Genomic DNA, 26,648 nt, shown 5'->3' on the forward strand with positions numbered 1-26,648 from the left:
GGGCTTCTTCTGTATGCCTATGTAGATATTCCATAAAAAAATCAGCCGTTAACATTAACAATGTCTACACTGTATTTCTGATCAATTTGATGTTATTTTAATGGACAAAAAAAAAGTGTTTTTCTTTCAAAAACAAGGACATTTCTAATTGACCCCAAACTTTTGAATGGTAGTGTATATATAAACTCAGCAAAAAAAGAAACGTCCTCTCACTGTCAACTGCGTTTATTTTCAGCAAACTTAACATGTGTAAATGTTTGTATGAACATAAGATTCAACAACTGAGACATAAACTGAACAAGTTCCACAGACATGTGACTAACAGAAATGGAATAATGTGTCCCTGAACAAAGGGGGGGGGGTCAAAATCAGAAGTAACAGTCAGTATCTGGTGTGGCCACCAGTTGCAGTACTGCAGTGCATCTCCTCCTCATGGACTGCACCAGATTTACCAGTTCTTGCTGTAAGATGTTACCCCACTCTTCCACCAAGGCACCTGCAAGTTCCCAGACATTTCTGGGGGGATTGGCCCTAGCTCTCACCCTCCAATCCACAGGTCCCAGATGTGCTCAATGGGATTGAGATCCGGGCTCTTCGCTGGCCATGGCAGAACACTGACATTCCTGTCTTGCAGGAAATCACGCACAGAACGAGCAGTGTGGCTGGTGGCATTGTCATGCTGGAGGGTCATGTCAGGATGAGCCTGCAGGAAGGGTACCACATGAGGGAGGAGGATGTCTTCCCTGTAACGCACAGCGTTGAGATTGCCTGCAATGACAACAAGCTCAGTCCGATGATGCTGTGACACACCGCCCCAGACCATGATGGACCCTCCACCTCCAAATCGTTCCCGCTCCAGAGTACAGGCCTCGGTGTAACGCTCATTCCTTCGACGATAAACGCGAATCCAACCATCACCCCTGGTGAGACAAAACTGCAACACGTTAGTGAAGAGCACTTTTTGCCAGTCCTGTCTGGTCCAGCGACGGTGGGTTTGTGCCCATAGGCAACATTGTTTGTTGAGGACCTGCCTTACAACTGGCCTACAAGCCCTCAGTCCAGCCTCTCTCAGCCTGTTGAGGACAGTCTGAGCACTGATGGAGGGATTGTGCATTCCTGGTGTAACTCGGACAGTTGTTATTGCCATCCTCTACCTGTCCCGCAGGTGTGATGTTCGGATGTACCAATCCTGTGCAGGTGTTGTTACATGTGGTCTGCCACTGCGAGGACGATCAGCTGTCCGTCCTGTCTCCCTGTAGTGCCGTCTTAGGCATCTCACAGTACGTATATTGCAATTCATTGCCCTAGTCACATCTGCAGTCCTCATGTCTTCTTGCAGCATGCCTAAGGCACGTTAACGCAGATGAGCAGGGACCCTGGGCATCTTTCTTTTGGTGTTTTTCAGAGTCAGTAGAAAGGCCTCTTTTGTGTCCTAAGTTTTCATAACTGACTTTAATTGCCTACCGTCTGTAAGCTGTTCGTGTCTTAATGTACCACAGGTGCATGTTCGTTAATTGTTTATGGTTCATTGAGCAAGCATGGGAAACAGTGTTTAAACCCTTTACAATGAAGATCTGTAAAGTTATTTGGATTTTTATGAATTATCGTTGAAAGACAGGGTCCTGAAAAAGGGCTGTTTCTTTTTTTGCTGAGTTCATATAGTCAGGGGTGCAACTTTGGTTTTAGAAGTGGGGGTGACATAACTGGGGTAGTTTATATATCATTCTGTTGGTGGCAAGAATTCTGTATAAAAATGTAAATGGTTTCAGTTCATATTGCATGTGCCATGGAATCGGTACATTGAAAATGATTTCAAAAATGAGTCGTCTTGTAACGGCTGTCTGGAAGACGGAACCAAGGTGCAGCAGAGGATGTGTTCATCATTAGAATTTTAATTCAAAAAACAAGAGAACACTACAAAATCAACAAAACGACAGCAAACAGTCCTGTTAGGAAAATACTCAAAACAGAAACAATTACCCACAAAACCCAAAGGAAAAACATGCTCCTTATGTGTGACTCCCAATCAGCAGCAACGAGCTTCAGCTGTGCCTGATTGGGAGCCACGCACATGGCCCAAAACAAAGAAATACCAAAACATAGAAAAGGGAACATAGAACGCCCACCCAATGTAACACCCTGGCCTAACCAAAATAAAGAACAAAAAACCCCTCTCTATGGCCAGGGCGTTACACGTCTGGAGTACTCAGCACATTTGTAAGCAAGTGAACGGTGATAGGACCAAAAATAGCCAAGTATTTACCTCTCCATTGTTGCAGAATCTTATCTATTTTTGCAAACTTTGTATTGAAATTGGTTGTGATAAGTTTGTTTATATTTTTTGAGATATGACTACCAAGTATGTCTACTTCACCAAATCAAATCAAATGTATTTTTATATAGCCCTTCGTACATCAGCTGATATCTCAAAGTGCTGTACAGAAACTCAGCCTAAAACCCCAAACAGCAAGCAAAGCATGTGAAAGAAGCACGGTGGCTAGGAAAAACTCCCTAGGAAAAACTCCCTAGAAAGGCCAAAAACCTAGGAAGAAACCTAGAGAGGAACCAGGCTATGAGGGGTGGCCAGTCCTCTTCTGGCTGTGCAGGGTGGATATTATAACAGAACATGGTCAAGATGTTAAAATGTTCATAAATGACCAGCATGGTCAAATAATAATAATCATAGTAGTTGTCGAGGGTGCAACAAGCACGTCCGGTGAACAGGTCAGGGTTCCATAGCCGCAGGCAGAACAGTTGAAACTGGAGCAGCAGCACGGCCAGGTGGACTGGGGACAGCAAGGAGTCATCATACCAGGTAGTCCTGAGGCATGGTCCTAGGGCTCAGGTCCTCCGAGAGAAAGACAGAAAGAGAGAAAGAGAGAATTAGAGAGAGCATATTTAAATTCACACAGGACACCGGATAAGACAAGAGAAATACTCCAGATGTAACAGACTGACCCTAGCCCCCCGACACATAAACTACTGCAGCATAAATACTGGAGGCTGAGACAGGAGGGATCAGAAGACACTGTGGCCCCATCCGATGATACCCCCGGACAGGGCCAAACAGGCAGGATATAACCCCACCCACTTTGCCAAAGCACAGCCCCCACACCACTAGAGGGATGTCTCCAACCACCAACTTACCGTCCTAAGACAAGGCCGAGTATAGCCCACAACGGTCTCCGCCATGGCACAACCCAAGGGGGGGCGCCAACCCAGACAGGAAGACCACGTCAGTGACTCAACCCACTCAAGTGACGCACCCCTCCCATGGACGGCATGGAAGAACACCAGTAAGCCAGTGACTCAGCCCCTGTAAAAGGGTTAGAGGCATAGAATCCCAGTGGGAAGAGGGGAACCGGCAAGGCAGAGACAGCAAGGGCGGTTCGTTGCTCCAGCCTTTCCGTTCACCTTCACACTCCTGGGCCAGACTATACTTAATCATAGGACCTACTGAAGAGATAAGTCTTCAGTAAAGACTTAAAGGTTGAGACTGAGTCTGCGTCTCTCACATTGGTAGGCAGACCATTCCATAAAAATGGAGCTCTATAGGAGAAAGCCCTACCTCCAGCCGTTTGCTTAGAAATTCTAGGGACAATTAGGAGGCCTGCGTCTTGTGACCGTAGCGTACGTGTAGGTATGTACGGCAGGACCAAATCGGAAAGATAGGTAGGAGCAAGCCCATGTAATGCTTTGTAGGTTAGCAGTAAAACCTTGAAATCAGCCCTTGCCTTAACAGGAAGCCAGTGTAGGGAGGCTAGCACTGGAGTAACATGATCAATTTTTTTGGTTCTAGTCAGGATTCTAGCAGCCGTATTTAGCACTAACTGAAGTTTATTTAGTGCTTTATCCGGGTAGCCGGAAAGTAGAGCATTGCAGTAGTCCAGCCTAGAAGTAACAAAAGCATGGATTAATTTTTCTGCGTCATTTTTGGACAGAAAGTTTCTGATTTTTGCAATGTTACGTAGATGGAAAAAAGCTGTCCTTGAAACAGTCTTGATATGTTCTTCAAAAGAGAGATCAGGGTCCAGAGTAACGCCGAGGTCCTTCACAGTTTTATTTGAGACGACTGTACAACCATCCAGATTAATTGTCAGATTCAACAGAAGATCTCTTTGTTTCTTGGGACCTAGAACAAGCATCTCTGTTTTGTCCGAGTTTAAAAGTAGAAAGTTTGCAGCCATCCACTTCTTTATGTCTGAAACACAGGCTTCTAGCGAGGGCAATTTTGGGGCTTCACCATGTTTCATTGAAATGTACAGCTGTGTGTCGTCCGCATAGCAGTGAAATTTAACATTATGTTTTCGAATGACATCCCCAAGAGGTAAAATATATAGTGAAAACAATAGTGGTCCTAAAACGGAACCTTGAGGAACACCGAAATTTACAATTGATTTGTCAGAGGACAAACCATTCACAGAGACAAACTGATATCTTTCCGACAGATAAGATCTAAACCAGGCCAGAACTTGTCCATGTAGACCAATTTGGGTTTCCAATCTCTCCAAAAGAATGTGGTGATCGATGGTATCAAAAGCGGCACTAAGATCTAGGAGCACGAGGACAGATGCAGAGCCTCGGTCTGACGTCATTAAAAGGTCATTTACCACCTTCACAAGTGCAGTCTCAGTGCTATGATGGGGTCTAAAACCAGACTGAAGCGTTTCGTATACATTGTTTGTCTTCAGGAAGGCAGTGAGTTGCTGTGCAACAGCTTTTTCTAAAATCTTTGAGAGGAATGGAAGATTCGATATAGGCCGATAGTTTTTTATAATTTCTGGATCAAGATTCGGCTTTTTCAAGAGAGGCTTTATTACTGCCACTTTTAGTGAGCTTGGTACACATCCGGTGGATAGAGAGCCATTTATTATGTTCAACATAGGAGGGCCAAGCACAGGAAGCAGCTCTTTCAGTAGTTTAGTTGGAATAGGGTCCAGTATGCAGCTTGAGGGTTTGGAGGCCATGATTATTTTCATCATTGTGTCAAGAGATATAGTACTAAAACACTTTAGTATCTCCCTTGATCCTAGGTCCTGGCAGAGTTCTGTAGACTCAGGACAATGGAGCTTTGGAGGAATACCCAGATTTAAAGAGGAGTCTGTAATTTGCTTTCTAATGATCATGATCTTTTCCTCAAAGAAGTTCATACATTTATTACTGCTCCATTTGCGAAGGCTGCTTTTTAGTTAGCTTTGCGACAGTATCAAAAAGAAATTTCGGATTGTTCTTATTTTCCTCAATTAAGTTGGAAAAATAGGATGATCGAGCAGCAGTGAGGATTCTTCGATACTGCACGGTACTGTCTTTCCAAGCTAGTCGGAAGACTTCCAGTTTGGTGTGGCGCCATTTCCGTTCCAATTTTCTGGAAGCTTGCTTCAGAGCTCGTGTATTTTCTGTATACCAGGGAGCTAGTTTCTTATGACAGATGTTTTTAGTTTTTAGGGGTGCAACTGCATCTAGGGTATTGCGCAAGGTTAAATTGAGTTCCTCGGTTAGGTGGTTAACTGATTTTTGTCCTCTGACGTCCTTGGGTAGGCAGAGGCAGTCTGGAAGGGCATCAAGGAATCTTTGGGTTGTCTGAGAATTTATACCACGACTTTTAATGCTCCTTGGTTGGGGTCTGAGCAGATTATTTGTTGCAATTGCAAACATAATAAAATGGTGGTCCGATAGTCCAGGATTATGAGGAAAAACATTAAGATCCACAACATTTATTCCATGGGACAAAACTAGGAACAGAGTATGACTGTGGCAGTGAGTAGGTCCAGAGACATGTTGGACAAAACCCACTGAGTCGATGATGGCTCCGAAAGCCTTTTGGAGTGGGTCTGTGGACTTTTCCATGTGAATGTTAAAGTCACCAAAAATTAGAATATTATCTGCTATGACTACAAGATCTGATAGGAATTCAGGGAACTCAGTGAGGAACACTGCATATGGCCCAGGAGGCCTGTAAACAGTAGCTATAAAAAGTGAGTGAGTAGGCTGCATAGATTTCATGACTAGAAGCTCAAAAGACGAAAACGTCATTGTTTTTTTTTGTAAATTGAAATTTGCTATCGTAAATGTTAGCAACACCTCCGCCTTTGCCGGATGCACGGGGGTATGGTCACTAATGTAACCAGGGGTGAGGCCTCATTTAACACAGTAAATTCATCAGGCTTAAGCCATGTTTCAGTCAGGCCAATCACATCAAGATTATTATCAGTGATTAGTTCATTGACTATAACTGCCTTGGAAGTGAGGGATCTAACATTAAGTAACCCAATTTTGAGATGTGAGGTATCACAATCTCTTTCAATAATGGCAGGAATGGAGGAGGTCTTTATACTAGTGAGATTGCTAAAGCGAACACCGCCATTTTTAATTTTGCCCAACCTAGATCGAGGCACAGACACGGTCTCAATGGGGAAAGCTGAGCTGACTACGCTGACTGTGCTAGTGGCAGACTCCACTAAGCTGGCAGGCTGGCTAACAGCCTGCTGCCTGGCCTGCACCCTATTTCATTGTGGAGCTAGAGGAGTTAGAGCCCTGTCTATGTTCGTAGATAAGATGAGAGCACCCCTCCAGCTAGGATGGAGTCCGTCACTCCTCAACAGGCCAGGCTTGGTCCTGTTTGTGGGTGAGTCCCAGAAAGAGGGCCAATTATCTACAAATTCTATCTTTTGGGAGGGGCAGAAAACAGTTTTCAACCAGCGATTGAGTTGTGAGACTCTGCTGTAGAGCTCATCACTCCCCCTAACTGGGAGGGGGCCAAAGACAATTAATCGATGCCGACACATCTTTCTAGCTGATTTACACGCTGAAGCTATGTTGCGCTTGGTGACCTCTGACTGTTTCATCCTAACATCGTTGGTGCCGACGTGGATAACAATATCTCTATACTCTCTACACTCGCCAGTTTTAGCTTTAGCCAGCACCGTCTTTAGATTAGCCTTAACGTCGGTAGCCCTGTCCCCTGGTAAACAGTGTATGATCGCTGGATGATTAGTTTTAAGTCTAATACTGCGGGTAATGGAGTCGCCAATGACTAGGGTTTTCAATTTGTCAGAGCTAATGGTGGGAGCCGTCGGCGTCTCAGACCCCACAACGGGAGGAGTAGAGACCAGAGAAGTCTCGGCCTCCGACTCTGACTCGCTTAATGGGGAGAACCGGTTGAAAGTTTCTGTCGGCTGAATAAGCGACACCGGTTGAGCATTCCTACAGCGTTTCCCTCCAGAAGCCATGAGAAAGTTGTCCGGCTGCGGGGACCGTGCGAGGGGGGTTTATACTAACGTTACTATCTGTACTTACTGGTGGCACAGACGCTGTTTCATCCTTTCCTACACTGAAATTACCCTTGCCTAACGATTGCGTCTGAAGCTGGGCTTGCAGCACAGCTATCCTTGCCGTAAGGCGATCGTTTTCCTGTATATTATAAGTACAACGACTGCAATTAGAAGGCATCATGTTAATGTTACTTAGCTTCGGCTGTTTGAAGTCCTGACGAACCATGTCCAGATAAAACCTCCGGGGTGAAAAAGTTGAATGAAAAAAGTTGAGTGAGGGAAAAAGTAAAAATATACGGTAATGAAAAAGTAAAAAACCGTCAGGTAGCAAAGTAAGATCGGCAACAAAACGCACAGCAGCGTAAACAAGTCTGCAAGATCAAGATTGCGGACTTAAGAAAAAAACTTGAGTCATCGGCACACATTGACACTTTTGTTTTTAAACCCTGGATTTCTAACCCCTTGATGTTCTTGTTGGATCTAATTTTAATAGCTAGCGTTTCGATGTCCATAATAAATAGATTTGGGGAAAATGGACAGCCTTGTTTTACTCCTCTTTAAAGCTCAATACTTTATGAGAAGTAGCCATTATTTTACACCTGGGGTTGCTGTACATAACTTTAACCCATTGTATTAGAGGTTCACCAAAAATTGAAGTTATTCAGGCATTTATATATACATTTTAGTCATACTTTATCAAATTCCTTTTTGAAATCTCCTATGAAGACCAGGCCTGGTATCTTTGACATTTCATAATGTTCAATTGTTTCAAGTAATTGTCATATATTATCTCCAATACATCGTCCAGTCAAAAAACCTGTCTGATCAGGATGAACAATATCTGGTAAAACAGTTTTTTTTCCTATGTGCTATGCATTTCGCCAGGATTTTGTGTAAGTGGCCTACAGTTATTTTTTAAATGGACTGGATCATTATACTTACCACATGGGTCCTGTTTCAGTAGTAATGAAATCAGACCTTCTTGTTGAGTACCTTAAAGTCTACCATTTTTATGGGAGTAATTAAAACATGCTAATAATGGATATTTGAGTACATCAAAAAGATCTGATATACATCTACTGGTATACCTTCAAACCCTAATGTTTTTCCAGACTGAAAAGATTTTATTGCTTCAATAAGTTCCTCCTCTGTAAGTTGGCCTTCACGCAAGTCTTTCTGTACATTTGATAATTTTACATTATTATTATTAGGAAAGAAATCCTTACAGTTAACATCATTCAGTGAAAATGGAGGAGACTGAAAAGAAAACATATGCTTAAAATATTTTGTAATAAATTACACTTGATCGTTGTTGAAGAAGTTCCTCGAATTATTTGTTTTTCCTCTTACCTATTTTGTTCCTCTATAGTACAGTTTCCATTACCATCTACCTGCGCTGTTATTTCCTCTATTTTTTTTATTAGTCTATTCTCTTTTGACCTATACTGCTTTTTTTTAAATGATGAGTATTGTATTGAATTGTCTCTAAAAGTACATTTAAAATTGTCCCTTACAATAAGGGTATCTGCTGTACCTACACTACCGGTCAAAAGTTTTAGAGCACCTATTCATTCAAGGTTTTTTTTTATTCGTTTTTTGGTTACTACATGATTCCAAATGTGTTATTTAATAGTTTTTATGTCTTCATTATTATTTTACAATGTAGAAAATTGTAAAAATAAAGAAAGACCCTTGAATGAGTAGGTGTTCTAACATTTTTGACTTATAGTGTATGTTGTCCAGAAAAAAGTCAATTTTTTATAATTTTTCCCTTAGTTAAGAGCACATTTTCATCCGGTTGGCTTTGATTAAATTGACAATATCCCCGTCCATGTAGAAATTCTGTAAGAGTTATATGGAGGATAATTAGATGGTGGTCCGATCGCATTCGTTCTCCTTGTCACGACACCGACGGATGGTGGCGCCCCTCCTCGGCCGGGCAGAGCTCGGCGGTCGTCGTCGCCGGCCTACTAGCTGCCATCGATCCTTTTTTGTTTCACTTTCTGTTGGTTAGGTCTAGGTAGGCACGCACCTGTTTTGGGTTAGTCATTAGTAGGGGGTGGGGTTATTTAGTTTAGCGTAGGATGTCTGTGTTGGTGCGTGATTGTGTTTCTTGTCCGGTTTATGTGCTTGAGGAACGTGTGCTGGTTTTCCTCTGCCTGTGGTTGGTTTCGCTGTGTTCACCACCGCAGAAGTATTTAAGGGCTGCGTCCCTATTTTTTTGGCGACCACATCCATTTTCTTGAATAAAGAAGTGTGGTCAAGAATTCTCTGTCTCCTGCGCCTGACTCTACCTCTCCTGCTTTCTTGAGCCAGCCCGTGACACTCCTATTAATACTTTTTTAAATGTTTGATACCAGCAAGAATAAGACCAGGAAGAAGTCAAGACGGCTAGCTTGATTAAACCTCCTCCATGTATATCTCACGAGGTCAGGGTTTTCAGCCTCCATGTAGCCACTAGTTCTAATCTATCCATGATATTCGTGATCTCCTTAAGTGCATGAGGGGGATAGTTTGTAGTGTGATTTCTTTTACGATCCATTGAGGTACTTAAAACCGTATTATAATCTCCCACCATAATAATAGATTCATTCGTTGCTTGTGAGCTCAATAGATTATTATATATATTTTCGAAGAAGTGTGGATCGTCATTATTTGGCCCATATAGATGAATTAGCCAGATATGTTTGTGGTTCAATAGCATATTTAAAAGGATCCATCTTCCTTGAGGATCTGTTTGCACAGTTTCGGATCAAAATTGTTGTTAACTAATATAATCACCTTTTGAGTGTCTTTGCCCATGACAAAAATATATTTCTCCCTTCCAGTCCTTTTTCCACCCAACCTCATCTATATTTGTAAAGTGAGTTTCCTGTAAACAATAGATAGTATATTATTTACCTTTCTGTGTGTAGGTGTTTGTGTCTTTGTGAGTCAGGGCAACTATTTCTTTGTGTGTGTGTGTGTGTGTCTGTGTGTGTCTCTTTAAATGTATAAAAGTATCTTGTCAGTGTGTGTCTATATGTGTGTCTAAAGTGTAGTGAGTGTGTGTGTGTGAGACAGATGCAGAGACTATATAGACGATGTCCCATTGTGGCATAGCTTCGCATCTCTGAGACCACCATCCGCAGTGAACGCACAGCCCGAACGCGCACCTCCCCAAATTTCCCAACAAACGCGGCTCGTACGTGTCCTCTATTCATTTGAATGTGTTGACAGTTGGAGAAATATCTTGAGCTGCGCTGAGAATTCGAAAAATAATGAAATCCAATGATCCAATATTCTGGAACACTGCTGTGCGTACACGCTTTGGACTCTGATAGACCCTTCAGTGTGCGTCTGCGTTTATGATGGCCATCGATACAGGGAGTACTGAGGGAGAGTTTAGGGGACTTTGAGTGCTAATCTGTGTGAAATCACAGGCCTCAGGGGCTAGGCAAGGTGTAGGGAGGTGTGGTGAGAGATGGTGTGATAGTAGTGCTATTCTCTGATCAGACGGTCCGGGGCTCACTTTGTGAAGCTGTCTGAACACCAGTAATCCCTTGCAGAGACACTCAGAAGCCTGCAGGGCTGATCAGGAGGCTATTTGGCTGGAGGATGGGGAGGATGAGGCTCCTTCACACCTCCACAGGAAATGGGGGGAGGGTGGAAGGATGGAGGGAGGGGCTGCAAAGGCAAGGGGAAGGGAGGAAGGTTAAGGAGACTGGAGGGTTTCTGTGTGGAGGAAAGGCTCAGGTGTGTCTTAAATATTTTCCCAAAAATATTTTTCAAATATTATAATACAGCCTTTTTTAGGGTAGGCTCAGGGAAATGTAAAAGGGAAAGAAAAAGTTTTATTTGACAGTTTGCAGAGAGGGAGACTGATTAGGTTCCGATGATAGCTTTGCTTCCTGCAACTTCTCTTTCTCTCCCTTTTTACCATAATTTCTATTGAGGTAGTTTTATTTACCCAGTTCAGAGAGCTTTGTTAGTGTGATGAATTGACAGCCTTTTTAACCATTGAAGGTAAACATTTAGAGATTTTCTCTAAGTTACAATAATTAACAGATATATCGTTATTATTTGGCCCATATAGATGAATTAGCCAGATATGTTTGTGGTTCAATAGCATATTTAAAATAGCACAAATAGCAGGAAAGACAAGATTATTCGCTCATTCAACTATTCCTATCTTCTAATTGTGCTCTCTCTCTTTTCTATTTCTTTCTTTGAATGTATCTTTTCCTCCCATCCCCATCACCTACCATTTATAACTTCTTTTTGTTTTTAACTTTGAGGAAAGAAGGATAATTTGATTGTGCTCCATCACTCCCTCTGAAATGAAATGTTTTCCCTCTGGAGAGGCTGAGAGATACAGGTGTATTGTTGTACTGTTACTGTTCTCTGTTAACGTGATGTTCGGAAGCTCATTGACCACATAGAACAGGAACTCACTGTCTTTTTACTGCCACTAGAATGAAAGTGTGCATTTCTGCCACTAGAAGCCATTTGTGTAGGTTTAAAGGTTCCGCTTAAACTGAATTGACTTAATTTAAACTGAATTGACCCTAACCCAGGTGGGCTGGGATGTGCATATAACATTAGTGGTTATTAACAACATAGCTAGTCGGGATAAACAAATGTTTGTAATTAAGGTGGGCGTTTGTATCATTCCTTTTATTTACTGCATTTAACATGTTAGGAGGACTATTAGCAAAACAATCCTCAATTATTTCACATCACGCATTTGTTATACAAATGCTCTTATTAACTGTAATGACCTCTAATGGTTCACACACACACACACACACACACACACACACACACACACACACACACACACACACACACACACACACACACACACACACACACACACACACACACACACACACACACATTACTTACTGCTGATGAAAATGAGTCCAGCGGCACTGACAGTTCTTTGTATGGGAGAGAGAGAAGTGAGAAGTGTGTGAGCTCACATCAAGACACTTAGACTGAAGTGTAATTATACCGTCTACATTGATCCACATATCCAACAGGGGACCCATTGCATTACTGTGGTACTTAAATGCCTGCTCTAAATGAGTGTGTGTGTGTGCGTGCCCATGTGTGTGGCTCTAAATGAGCTGACTTTATTGCCTGCTAATTTGTAATGTAATGCTCTCTCTCTCTCTCCTCCCTCTGCACCCCTGGCCTCTGCTACACTGATAAATGTCTTAGTAAACCAATCAAGCTCACCCACACAGATGTTGATGTTTATTAGCTATTGTCCTGAGAGGAACAAGGTTGTAATGTTGTACTTGAGGTTCAACAATGACTTCCTGAGGTGGGAGAGTAAGAGCTCAGTCATGCATTTTACAATCACAATGATTCCATGTCTGTCTCCACTGTTCTGTTCTGTTCCATCATATCTCACTCTTTCTCTCTGTCTCTCTCTCTCTCTTGCCTTCTCTCTATTGTGTGAAGGCATCCATTGTGAATCTACTGTACACAGCCTCAATTCATCTAGCGATAGTAAAGAATATTGATACTATGAGATGGATTTCTATAGACATTGATTCATGCAACTACTCAATCAATGAATCAATGTCAGGCAATGCATTCTCCATTATATCCTTAGACATAGTGTAAGTGTTGAGATGATAGTCCTCTCATATGGAGTTAATAACACTACACACAGTACCATTGCTTTTACAGTATTATGCTCCAGCAAACAGTTATGAAACAACATACAAACATCACACTATGGTTGCATCTCAAATGGCACCCTCTTCCCTATTTAGTGCACTACTTTTGAGCAGGGCTCTGCGCCCTGTTAAAAAAAGTGCACTAAATAGCAAATAGGGTACTATTTGAGATGCAACCATATTTTTAACAGTTACACCATACAGAACCCTTGAACATTGATCGGATAAGCAATATTATTTTGAATACTGTTGGAAATAACAATATTTGTGTGGGAATGGTTTGTTCTAATTGAATAGATCATAAAGTAGGGGGTAGACTCTGGGTGTGTTTAGTTTATTTAATGTGTGTGGGGTTGAGTGAGGAGGAAGAGAAAACAGAATGCCCCAAACAGGGTCAAAGAGTCACAGAGAACTGGAGAATATCAGCCTCCAAAACGCTTCCTTTTTTTGTTATTGGTGACGAATACTATTTAGAGCCCTATCAAGGCCAGACAGTGCGAACTAAGACACAAGCTGTGGAAAGACATGTACTAACAGAAAAAATGAAATTATGTTGCCTTAACTGTGAAAAAAAGAGAACAAGAGGTGTGAAAAGAAGTAGAGAAAAGAGAAGAGGGGAAAATAAATGGATCTTTCAGCACTTTTGGGTTTTGTTAGGTTTGAGTGTTTTTTTCATAACCTATCATGTTTTGCTCTTTCCACAGTTCTCTCCTTCCACCCCTCCATATCTATCTTTCCACTTCTACACTCCTCCATTTCTTCCACTCTTCTCCCTTTTCACTACTTTATCCACCTGGAGACATTTAGTGCTGGCTGCAGTAGGAAAGGGCTTTCTCTGGTCTTTGTCAGGGAGCTCAGAATAAGGATATTGTATGAAACATACTCCTTTATTTGTTTATTGGAAGTGAAAATATAATTATCATTGACATGAAACAAACATCTCCAATAAATAATTTCATCTTTGACTATTAGTCAAGATTTGAAGCCATAAAAGGTGTGAATATTTAACACATTTAATATTGAGTATTGGCAAATGCTGTTGGGCAAGACTTGAGAGACATGTTGGAAAATGTACTTCCTCTCCAATGAGCCTTTGAACAAACATGGACTGTAACGATGTACGCTGAGAGTAGGGAGGCAAGTACAGGGAGTGAGTGTTTGATAAATAAACGGTACATAAAACAAGAAACACAAACAACGCACTGACATGAGAGTCAATAACACCTGAGGAAAGAACCAAGGAGAGTGACAAATATTGGGAAGGTAATCAAGGAGGTGATGGAGTCCAGGTGTGTGTCATGAGGCGCGTGACGATGGTGACAGATGTGCACAATAATCAGCAGCCTGGTGACCTAGAGGCCAGAGAGGGAGCACACAGTGCGTGGCTCCAGCCACCGGACGCCGACCAAAATGACAATCCCGGGGATCAGGAGCGGACCGGTCACCTCTGCTTAGGCGGGGGAACCTGTCGATCCGGCTGAGCATGGTGACCTAGAGCGCCGGAGAGAGAGCATACGCGACAGTGTCCCCTCCCCGGCGCGCGGCTTCAGCCGCAGGACGCCGACCAAAGGGACGATCCCGGGGATCAGGAGTGGACCAGTCGCCTCCGCTGAGAACAGAAACCTGACGAACCGGCTGAGGCGTGAGAGCCTGACGAACCGGCTGAGACGTGAGAGCCCGACAAGCCGGCTGAGGCCTCCCTGGTAGCTCCAGTACTGACACCCGGAACCACATACCTTCCAACACAAAGAAACACTCCCTGATGCTTCCCTTAGATAAGGTGTTATTCTGTAACGATGACGCTGTGAGTCAAGAAGCAGGTGCAGGTAAAATGTTTAATTAAAACAACAAAGATGATAGCGTAACAGAAGCAAGGTAACATGAACACAGGTGCAATACCAACTGAGGAATGAACAAAAGGAAGGGACCTATAAAGGGGAGCTAATGAGGTCCAGGTGTGAATCATAATGATGAGTGCCAGGTGAGCGTAATGATGAGTGCCAGGTGTGCACAATGTTGATTCCCAGGACCGGTGGTTAGTATTCCGGCGACGTGGCACGCCGGAGGGGAGGAGCAGGAGTAGACGTGACATGGACGTAACAGTCATGTTCATCTTAATACTGTTACCACCTTGTCAAATATAGTATATACAGTCATTATTTTCTCAAATAAAATAAAAGTTACATAAAGGTATCTCTATCAGACAAAGTGATAACGGAATCCGATTAAAGCTCAGGCACAAGAACAAAAACGAAAGTTTTTTAGCATAGAACAAATTAATCTGCATATCACATTACTTCCTAACCAGAGAATCCCGAATGTGTGCGTTGGCATGATCTGTAATTCCAGTGGAAAATAGATCTACCCTTCATCATATTCCTCTTTAGTCATGCTGCTTCAATTAAATAAGCAGAGTGCAAGTGTAACTAAATATAGCTATCTGAACGCTGAGCGACCCAAGCAGGAATTACTGCCAGTGCTAAAATCCTCCATCCTCTCCATTAATATGCTATCAAAAGTTTGCTCATGAAAAATAAATGGGAAATAATGTAAAAGATACCTGAAGTTGCGGAACGAACATGCAGTGGTAATGCTATCCTCCCTCTTTCTCTCTCGCTCTCTCTCTCGCTCTCTCTCGCTCTCTTGCTCTCGCTCTCTCTCTTGCTCCCTCTCTCTCTCTTGCTCGCTCTCTGTCTCTTGCTCTCTCGCTCTCTCTCTCTTGCTCTCTAGCTCTCTCTCTCTTGCTCTCTCTTGCTTTCTCTCTCTTGCTCTCTCTTGCTCTCTCTCTCTGTCTTTCGCTCTCTCTGTCTCTTGCGCTCTCTTTCTCTCTCTCGCTCTCTTGCTCTCTCGCTGTCTCTTGCTCTCTCTGTCTCTTGCTCTCACTCTCTCTCTTGCTCTCTCTCTCTCTTACTCTCTCTCTCTTGCTCTCTCTTGCTCTCTCTCTCTGTCTCTTGCTCTCTCTCTCTCTCTCTCTCTCTGTCTTTTGCGCGCACTTTAACTTCGCTGGGATATGTGGGACGCTAGCGTCCCACCTCGACAACAGCCAGTGAAATTACAGGGCGCCAAATTCAAAACAACAGAAATCTCATCATTACAATTCCTCAAACATACAAGTATTATACACCATTTTAAAGATAAACTTCTTGTTAATCCAATCACAGTGTCTGATTTCAAAAAGGCTTCACGGCGAAAGCACACCTTGCGATTATGTTAGGTCAGCACCTAGCCACAGAAAACCATACAGCCATTTTCCAAAGAAGGAGAGGTGTCACAAAGACAGAAATAGCGTTAAAATTAATCACTAACCTTTGATGATCTTCACCGGATGGCACTCCCAGGACTCCATGTTAGACAATAAATGTGTGTTTTGTTCGATAAAGTTCATCTTTATGTCCAAAAACCTCATTTGAAATTGGTGCGTTATGTTCAGAAATGCATTGTCTCAACAAACATCCAGTGAAAGTAGAGAGAGCCACATCAAATTACAGAAATACTCATCATAAACATTGATAAAAGATACAAGTGTTAAATATACAATAAAAGATAAACTTCTCCTTAATGCAACTGCTGTGTCAGATTACAAAAAAGTTTTACAGTGAAAGCACACCATGCAATTATGTTAGGTCAGCGCCTAGCCACAGAAAACCATACAGCCATTTTCCAACCAAGGAGCTGTGTCACAAAACTCAGAAATAGCGTTATAAATATTCACTTACCTTTGATGATCTTCATCGGAATGCACTCCCAGGAATCCCAGTTCCACAATAAATGTTTGTTTTGTTCGATAAAGTCCGTAATTTATGTCCAAATACCTCATTTTGTTCGCGCGTTTAGTCCAGTAATCCAAATGCACAAAGCGTTCCATTACAGTTTGTAGAAACATGTCAAACGATGTATAGAATCAATCTTTAGGATGTTTTTATCATAAATCTTCAATAATATTCCAACCGGACAATTCCTTTGTCTTTAGAAATGAAAGGGAATGCAGCTCGCGCTCACGGCTGCGCGCGAGACTGAGCTCATGGCATTCTGCCAGACCCCTGATTCAAACAGCTCTTATTCTCTCCCCCTTCACAGTAGAAGCCTGAAACAACGTTCTAAAGACTGTTGACATTTACATTTACATTTAAGTCATTTAGCAGACGCTCTTATCCAGAGCGACTTACAAATTGGTGCATTCACCTTATGATATCCAGTGGAACAACCACTTTACAATAGTGCATCTAAATCTTTTAAGGGGGGGGGTTAGAAGGATTACTTTATCCTATCCTAGGTATTCCTTAAAGAGGTGGGGTTTCAGGTGTCTCCGGAAGGTGGTGATTGACTCCGCTGTCCTGGCGTCGTGAGGGAGCTTGTTCCACCATTGGGGTGCCAGAGCAGCGAACAGTTTTGACTGGGCTGAGCGGGAACTGTGCTTCCTCAGAGGTAGGGGGGCCAGCAGGCCAGAGGTGGATGAGCGCAGTGCCCTTGTTTGGGTGTAGGGCCTGATCAGAGCCTGAAGGTATGGAGGTGCCGTTCCCTTCACAGCTCCGTAGGCAATCTAGTGGAAGCCGTAGGAAGTGCAATAGACACTGTATATTGGATAGGCAATCACTTGAAAAACTACAAACCTCAGATTTCCCACTTCCTGGTTGGATTTTTTCTCAGGTTTTTGCCTGCCATATGAGTTCTGTTATACTCACAGACATAATTCAAACAGTTTTAGAAACTTGTTTTCTATCCAAATCTACTAATTATATACATTTTCTAGCTTTTGGGCCTGAGTTTACTCTGGGCACCTTATTCATCCAAGCTACTCAATACTGCCCCCCAGTCCCAAAGAAGTTAAGCAATGATTGAAAGTCTCTTTCCTGAGTGAGCTCAAACTAGCACCTATGGCTAGTTCCTGCTACCTGTCCTGCGTGTTCCACATGTGTAGCCTAAACTTCAAGCTTTGTCGCTTTGTCCAGCAATGTTAAATGATGTGCTGTAGTACTTTACCATGGTCATAGCCTGCTCGGTTTTTGGCAGCGGGCTCCCAGGGAGTTGCAGGACCTGGAGGAGCACTTGATGTCAGAAAGTGTCTTATCTTGAAAGACTGGTTCATTGTCACCTTCTAATTACAGGTGAATCTAAACCATGTGGATAAATTACCTGGATGGGTCTGGCTTATGGGGTACATGGGGGTAGGGTGAGGGAGGGGGTGGGAGTGCATGTGGGTTATTGTTACAGTGGTGCGAGCCAGCCGTGGGGGGCAGGTGGTGGGTGCAAGTAGGTTACTGTTACAGTGTGGCGATCGGGGTGGGGGGGAGCAGGTTGTGTAACAGGGAGAGGGTGGCTCAGGGGTTCCTAATGGGGTAGTGGAGGGGTGTGTGTCTGTGTGTGAGGGGAGAGGGGATACAGTTACAGTGGGGCGAGCCGTCGGGAGGCAGGTGGTATAGGCTGTATGTGGTGGGGACTGGGGTTCCTTTTCAGCTCTCTGCTCTCTCCACTCTCTCGGCTCTGCTACATTATTCATCAGCATCAAGGGGATCAGTCTCTCCTCCTCTGTAAAAGAGATGAGCACCCGCTGAGCCTCCCTGAAACTATCTCTCTCTCGAAAACATGTTCATCCCATCCACACAACATAATCACAAGTTATGACAAGAACTTGTCAAGTCTTCCTCAGTGTTTGCTGTTGAAGTCTTCAGTGTTTGGCTACTTTGTCAAGTACTTTCAGTGAGACAATATACTTTTTATTAACCTGGCAAGTCAGTTAAGAACAAATTCTTATTTACAATGACGGCCTACTGGGGAACAGTGGGTTAACTGCCTTGGTCAGGAGCAGAACGACATATTTTTACCTTGTCAGCTTGTGGATTTGATCCAGCAACCTTTCAGTTACTGGACAACGCTCTAACCACTAGGCTACCTGCCGCCCCAGGCGATAGCTATGATGTTGTTAATAAGCACACATTATCAAAACCAGGCTGTTGACTTTCACTATTTCTTATCTGGGTTATAAATATACAACATAACATGTAATCAGTGCTGGTCCCCTTGGGGTTTGTGGAAGGGTTGGGGGTCACTTCAGTTTTCATTTTATTCAAGTCAAGCAGGTGAAATAAAGTTCACCCATTTGTCACTGAGGATTTAAATTCATTTCAGTTTCAATTTCAGATGATATTGTAGTTGAAATTACATGTAAAATAGAAATGCTTACTGCAGGCAAATTTTAGGTCTGGAGATTTTAAGTCAGGGTGTAACCAATTAACCAAGTTGAAGGAATGCCTAATGAGCTAATTATTATTTTGGAGTGGCCGACTTCTCTGGACCCCTCTTCCTGACAGCTGAAGGTCCATAGCCTCTGTGCATGTGTGGGATTCTCTACTTTATACACAGTCCCTGCTCTACTCGTTCAGCTGTCCAGAGAACAGGCTATTCTGGCGAATGGTGCTTGTTTAATAAAGTTAGGTCAAAGATGAATCAATGTCTGCAGGATCACATAATGATAGTATTCTACATAATAGAACTAAATATAATAGAATAGTATAACGTTATTATTTTACCACAGCGGATCACCCACCCACTAGGTTATCACTGTATAACGGGTTCAATACAATGTTACACTTCCTCCCTCAACATTCAAGGAAGTGCAGCTCAGCAGTAGCCTATAGCAGGATAATGAATTATATCCTGAGCAACTCTGGCACAACCAGGAAATCATCATATTTTTATAAAGATATCAGCTTAAAGGTGTTATCTGTAATGGTTACTGCTGTTCAATGGCTATTTCTATTAATGATTTAGAATCACTGAAGTATGAATTACAGATGGTGGCTTTAAAAACAGGTGTAGACCTTACTGTGAAATGCTTACTTACAAGCCCTTAACCAACAGTGCACTTCAAGAAGAGTTAAGAAAATATTGACGAAATAAACGAATGTAAAGAATTATCAAAATTTGCACAATAATATAACAATAACAAGGCAATGTACTTCTGACAGCGGTTGAGCAGCAGTATGTGATCAGAGAAATTCTATATAGTGCAAAGTTATTATATAGCCTAGGCTATGAGGGGGTACCGGTACCAAGTCAATGTGCGGGGGTTATGTTGGGTCTTTCCAAAGGGGTTAGACTGTGTGTGTGTGTGGCACATGCAGAGTTAGAGAGATGGTTAATGGGATGTTTAGATAGTCGTGGTGAGGTTCATGGTGCACCTCCTTCCCCAACCAACCACAAAGGACCAATATGTCCTTATATTTTCTCTGAACTGTAGGTAGAGTTATTTCAATGCACATTTGTCATTTTGAAAAATAACATTTTCCATAAATTCCACAAATTCCATACGTGAGTGTATCTTCTTCTTTGGATCTTTCTTTGGTTCTTCACAACACAAAGTGACAAACACTCAAACTACAGTATTATTCGTATTATTCATATTATTCAAGCCCTTACTTAAACCCTATTCTTACAAACTTGTTTCATCTAATTATAGGATTTAGAGACATTAAAATGTCCCTGCCTGTAACAGTGTGTATAATGCATAGATTAAGTTGCCTAGAAACAAATCGAGTCATAAAGATTCAGATTTAACTTTCCTAATTTAACTTAACTTGCAGTAATGCTCATGTGAGAATAAACAACTGAGATTTTACTTTCAGTTTTGTTACCCACGTGTATTTCATGTCAACATAACCATTTTTAAAGTAACTAACTATTGGTCATAAAATAATAAGAAAACATATTGAAGCTGTAAGCATGTCAAAACTCATAGCCTAGGCTATATAATAACTTTGCACTATATAGAATTTCTCTGATCACATACTGCTGCTCAACCGCTGTCAGAAGTAGCCTAGGCTACTGAAAACAAGTGCATGAGACTTGACAGAGTTACAATGTAACATGTGTTTGTAAAACTCTGAAATCGAAAAAGTATTGAAATGTTAAGATGTACTCCATTTGCGTTTTCTTTATATTTTTTTCTTTATCAGATTTCTTAGTTTTGTTGCATAATCCTTTAAACAATTGTAGCCTATACTTTTGCTGTGATACACAGTAATACCCTACCATGGTTGCTTAGATCGTGAACATATCTAAGTGAGCTACTTTGATTCATGAATTTAGAAATGTGTTTTTATCGCACGAAAATATCGTGTATCGTGTTCTTTCGAGGAAAATAATATTATGCGCGGTGAGCTCGAGCTGCCTGCGTTTCTTCTTTCAGCCTGGCTCGCGCTGCTGCTGCTGGTTGTGAGGCTCGCGCTGCACGGTGTGTGAGAATCCTGGGACTTGGTGATGTCAGACTGGTTGGGTCATTTGAAGGTTAGCAGTCTCGGATGGGTTCATAGAAAGTTCACTCGCATATATTAGGCAATTCAATCTTTCATTCTCTGTGACCAAAGTAGTATGAAATGAGCTGCATGGAGGCAGGATAACCCATTCGTCATCCGAACGGGCAGATGTGGTTTTAAAACGCGATCTGTAATATTTATAAGAACATATTTTTTGTGCGGCGGGCTCGAGCGAGGAGCTTGTTGTTAAGCGCACTGGAAGGGGCTGTGCAAAAAATAAAGTATATACACGTTGGAACGTTACGGAGGTGACTGACTGGCTGACACACGTTGGAACGTTACGGAGGTGACTGACTGGCTGACACACGTTGGAACGTTACGGAGGTGACTGACTGGCTGACACACGTTGGAACGTTACGGAGGTGACTGACTGGCTGACACACGTTGGAACGTTACGGAGGTGACTGACTGGCTGACACACGTTGGAACGTTACGGAGGTGACTGACTGGCTGACACACGTTGGAACGTTACGGAGGTGACTGACTGGCTGACACATTTTCCTCTCAACAACCGGACACCAGAGGAAAATGGCAAATCATCATTTGGGTCAATTACAAGCTTTTAGCGGTGTTGTCAGTCATAATTCATGACTCTCATAGTCTGGGAAGAAGACCAATATTTTACGTGCCAAGAAAGGGGCATACTTTGATGGAGTTGTGTGCACTTATGTTCGCGATTATTATCCACACCTAAATTATATTTTAAAGGAATACAATAACAGGCAGAGTTTTGCGACTAAGGGAAATCATGTTTGATTGTATGGATTTGCTAGCGGTGAGCCCGGGACAAATGTTGGATTTCTACACTTCGAGTCCCTCTTCGTGCATGCTACAAGAGAAGGCACTGAAAGCGTGCTTCGGCGGGCTCGCTCAGAGAGACTGGCAACACCGCCGGAGCGCACAGTGTAGGTTAACTTTTGCTCCCTTCCCTTTCATTTCACGTGTCTACAGCCTAGTAGCTTCATAACAGTACCCTATCATAATAATGACATAATGAAATTATAATAGCCATGATGTGCGTGGCTTGTCTACTTAATCTCTTTGATCTTCTCTTTATATTGTGTCCATGCGCCCCTCCTCACAGTGCTTCCTGTCTTCTCATTTCCTCTCATCTGATGCGTTTAATGACCACACATTAAATATGCCCAACACACACACACACACACACACACACACACACACACACACACACACTTGTGACCCCCATCATTGCCCCTTAAATCACCCTAATGTGCCATAAACAGTGTTGTAGGGCATACCTGTGTCTGAGTGTTAAGTAACTAGTTAGATAACTTATTTGAGAATTAAACACAAGCAAGAATAGAACAGAATAGAATAGATACTTTATTGTCCATAATTCTTTCAAACATAAATCGTTCTTATATCTCAAATGACTTGTAGAGCAGCCATTGACATCATTTGTAAAAACTCACACTTTTTTTGTCCTGTCACTGTGACATGGCCCTGTGCTTGAAGCGTTCCTCCTAGTCCTGTCATATTTCATCTGTACACACTTGGGTCGTAAATTCTGGAGGTGGAAACAGCTCTCTACAGCAGGCTGATGTATGTTCAGTAGCTGCATCTCAAATAGCACCCTATTCCCTACATTGTGCAATACTTTTAAACCAGAGCCCTATGGGGCCCTGGTTAAAAGTACTGCACACTATAGGGAATAGGGTGCCATTTGGGATGTAAGCAGTATGTGATCTCCTGGTCCCTACACTGGGCGGAGGAATGCACAGAGTAAACACGGGCAGGCTGTGCCTTGACACTTCCCTCCCTCCCAGAAAAGAGAGATGACAGGGGCAGGGGGCGGCTATAACCCCAGGACGTAGAGCATAGAGATGCTCGCAAGTCTCTCTCTCTCCCCCTCCCCCCTCTCTCTCACTCTCTCAATTCAATTCAAAGAGATTTATTGGCATGGGAAACATATGTTTACATTATATGTTTACATTGCCAAAATAAGTGAAATAGATAGTAGATAAAAGTGAAATAAAAAATGAACAGTAAACATTACAATCACTAATGTTTCAAAGGAATAGAGACATTTCAAATGTCATATTACGGCTTTTGTACAGTTTTTGTAACGATGTGTAAATAGTTAAAGTACAAAAGGGAAAATAAATAAACATAAATATGGGTTGTATTCTCTGTCTCTCCAACTCTTCAATAAGGTTCATTTTGAACGGCTTGCTCCAAGACTATAGACAGACCTGTTTTACAGTGCATTGGGAAAGTATTCAGGCCCCTTGACTTTTTCCACATTTTGTTACGTTACAGCCTTATTCTAAAATGGATTAAGATACTTTTTTTCTCTTCAATCCACACATAATACCCCAATATGACAAAGTGAAAACAGGTTTTTAGATATGTGTTAAATTCAATTGATTGGGCATGATTTGAAAAGGCACACACCTGTCTATATAAGGTCTCACAGTTGACAGTGCATGTCAGAGCAAAAAACAATCCCTAAGGTTGAATGAATTGTCCGTTGAACTCCGAGACTGGATTGTGTTGAGGCACAGATCTGCGGAAGGGTAGAAAAAATTGTCTGCAGCATTGAAGGTCCCCAAGAACACAGTAGCCTCCATTTTTCTTAAATGGAAGAAGATTGGAACCACCAAGACTCTTCCTAGAGCTGGCTGCCCGGTCAAACTGAGCAATCGGGGGAGAAGGGTCTTGGTCAGGGAGGTGACCAAGAATCCAATGGTCACTCTGACAGTGCTCCAAAGGTTCACTGTGGAGATGGGAGAACCTTCTAGAAGGACAACCATCTCTGCAGCACTCCACCAATCAGGCCTTTATGGTAGAGTGGCCAGACGGAAGTCACTCCTCAGTAAAAGGCACATGACAGCCCGCTTTGAGATTTCCAAAAGGCACCTAAAGGACTCTCAGACCACGAGAAACTAGATCCTCTGGTCTGATGTAACCAAGATTGAAATATTTGGCCTGCATGACAAGCATCACGTCTGGAGGCAGCATCATGCTGTGGGGATGTTTTTCATCAGCAGGGACTGGGAGACTAGTCAGGATTGACGGAAGGATGAACGGAGAAAACTACAGAGAGATCCTTGATGAAATTCTGCTTCAAGTACAGAGAGATCCTTAATGAAAACCTGCTCCAGAGCGCTCAGGACCTCAGACTGGGGCGAATGTTCACATTCCAACAGGACAATGACCCTAAGCACACAGCCAAGACAACGCAGGAGTGGCTTCGGGACAAGTCTCTGAATGTCCTTGAGTGGCCCGGACTTGAACCCGATCTAACATCTCTGGAGAGACCTGAAAGTAGCTGTGCAGCGACTCTCTTCATCCAACCTGACAGAGCTTGAGAGGATCTGCAGAGAAGAATGGGAGAAACTCCTTAAATACAGGTGTGCCAAGCTTGTAGCGTCATACCCAAGAAATCTTGAGGCTGTAATCACTGCAAAGGTGCTTCAACAAAGTACTGAGTAAAGGGTCTGAATACTTATGTAAATGTGATATTTCAGTTTTTAATTTGTTATAAATATGCAAACAATTCTAAAAATCTGTTTTTGCTTTGTCATTATGGGGAATTGTGTGTAGATTGATGAGGGGGAAAAAAACTTGAATCCATTTTAGAATAAGGCTGTAACGTAAAAAAAGGTGGGAAAAGTGAAGGGGTCTGACTACTTTCCGAATGCTGTCTATGAGACAGACCCTTTTTTTCTGACAAGAATGATGCCACACATTCACTAACTCTCTTTACACACTCCATACGCAGAACATTTCTAAACATGTTTTTTTTTACTCACTCACTCAGAGAAGTAGGCTAGTCTGTCTGTCCTATCACACACTCATGAGAAGAAGTCAGTGGTTTGCAGTCAGATAATAACCTTAGCTTATGGAATACTTGCCTTATCTGTGTGTGTTTGCCTGAGGCCCCTCCACTCTGCTTCTTGAGAAGGCGTGATCTCCTGGCAATATAAGTGTTTGTTTAAGCCCCCCCTCCACTTGATTTATTTTGATAGTATGACGACTGGAGAGCAGATAATGTTAAGCACTGCTGTACTGTCGGTCATGTCACTACACTTCCCAGGACGTGTTTGCTCTACAGGCACAAATCACAGTGAAGTGGCCCTTATCAGTAACAGCGAAAGTGGAGAAGGTGTCTACTATTCACCCCCTACTCACCCCACTTCACTGCGCTCCTACAGTAGGCTACATTGGTTTTACATGAATAGCCTCTCTTTATTTGTTTAATTAGATTTGTTTATATTTTGCATTTGTATGCCCCATAAAATATAGCAAATTAGTTTATCTAGCAAAAGATTTAATCCCACATAATCCTATAGTTTCTACCTAAATCTGATCATCTTATTTGATGGTTTAGCTGAGCTGTTATATGTGCATACTGTGTGTATCCTATGTATAAGAAAGGTGTGGGTGTGTTTGCCTTTGTGTGAATGCCTTACATGAGAGAATAGAGGGAATGCAATAACTGTATTCCATAGATTTATAATAGTCTCCAGGTGTAGTAGCTAGTGCAGTGTTCCATTCATGATTGATAAGACTATTAACTTGTCACTGTGGTGTGATCACTAATAGAAAAGGTCATAATTTCTCATCATTACAGTACACCACTGTGTGTTCATTGTGTGTGTGCGTGCTTGTGTATGTGTGTGTGTGTGTGTGTGTGTGTGTGTGTGTGTGTGTGTTCTACCTAATTAAATCATCTTGAACAGTAAAGTATAAGTAACTCATCATGTTCATTAATCACCACACACAAGGTGCCTTTGATTAGCATTTCAATGCAATTAGAAAACCATTTTCCATTCATGCACAGAGGGTGTGTGTGTGTGTATGTGTATGTATGTGTGTGTGTGTTGCAAATTATCCTGATAACAGACTTGCTTGTATTCATCACCAAGGCATTGTAGCAAAACAAGATTGAACCGATTGGGCAATCTTTCTTTCCCCCCACTATTTCATATGCATAGACTACATACACATTAGCCTTGTGGCATTGCACTCGTCTTGCAACGCTCTGCCCCCTTTCATGTTTAAGTAAGGAACAGTTTAAATGGGACTTTCATTTAAAGAGCTTCCCAGAGAGGTCATTGTAACGTAGTTTTTTATTCATTCATTTATTCAGTGCAATGGAAGCCCCGAGGGTGTCAATTAGATCTATTCACTATGAGCATGCACAAGCATACACACTCACATACACACACATAAGCCTTCTTTTTTTAGAATGAGCAGGAAAACAGATTGTTGTACGAAGGATACAATGAGAAGGTGTTGGTGTGTTTGTGTGTGTGAGGATATTATGATGTTTGATGCATGCACTAAAACATAGAAATCATTTCTAAATTCATAGCTTAGTTTTATATTATGGACATTGTTCTTTGTATTTGTTTGTTTTCCATTAT

At 42.3% G+C, this 26,648-nt stretch overlaps 1 protein-coding gene across 3 annotated transcripts in view; it reads left to right on the plus strand.

Annotated features, from left to right (window-relative positions):
- LOC106570306 (retinoic acid receptor beta) overlaps positions 1–26,648 on the plus strand; it is a 283,051-nt gene that overhangs the window by 134,581 nt on the left and 121,822 nt on the right. Inside the window, exon 1 of one of the 3 annotated variants that reach the window (XM_014142482.2) lies at positions 21,209–22,160. The exons of the other annotated variants lie outside the window; for them this stretch is intronic. Coding sequence (XP_013997957.1) covers positions 22,004–22,160 — 157 coding nt within the window. The 5' untranslated portion in view covers positions 21,209–22,003. Of the gene's footprint in view, positions 1–21,208; positions 22,161–26,648 lie in introns of those variants that run through there. 3 annotated transcript variants of the gene reach the window in all.

Source organism: Salmo salar, chromosome ssa14, assembly GCF_905237065.1.
Source record: "Salmo salar chromosome ssa14, Ssal_v3.1, whole genome shotgun sequence".
In the NCBI taxonomy this organism is placed as follows: Eukaryota; Metazoa; Chordata; class Actinopteri; order Salmoniformes; family Salmonidae; genus Salmo; species Salmo salar.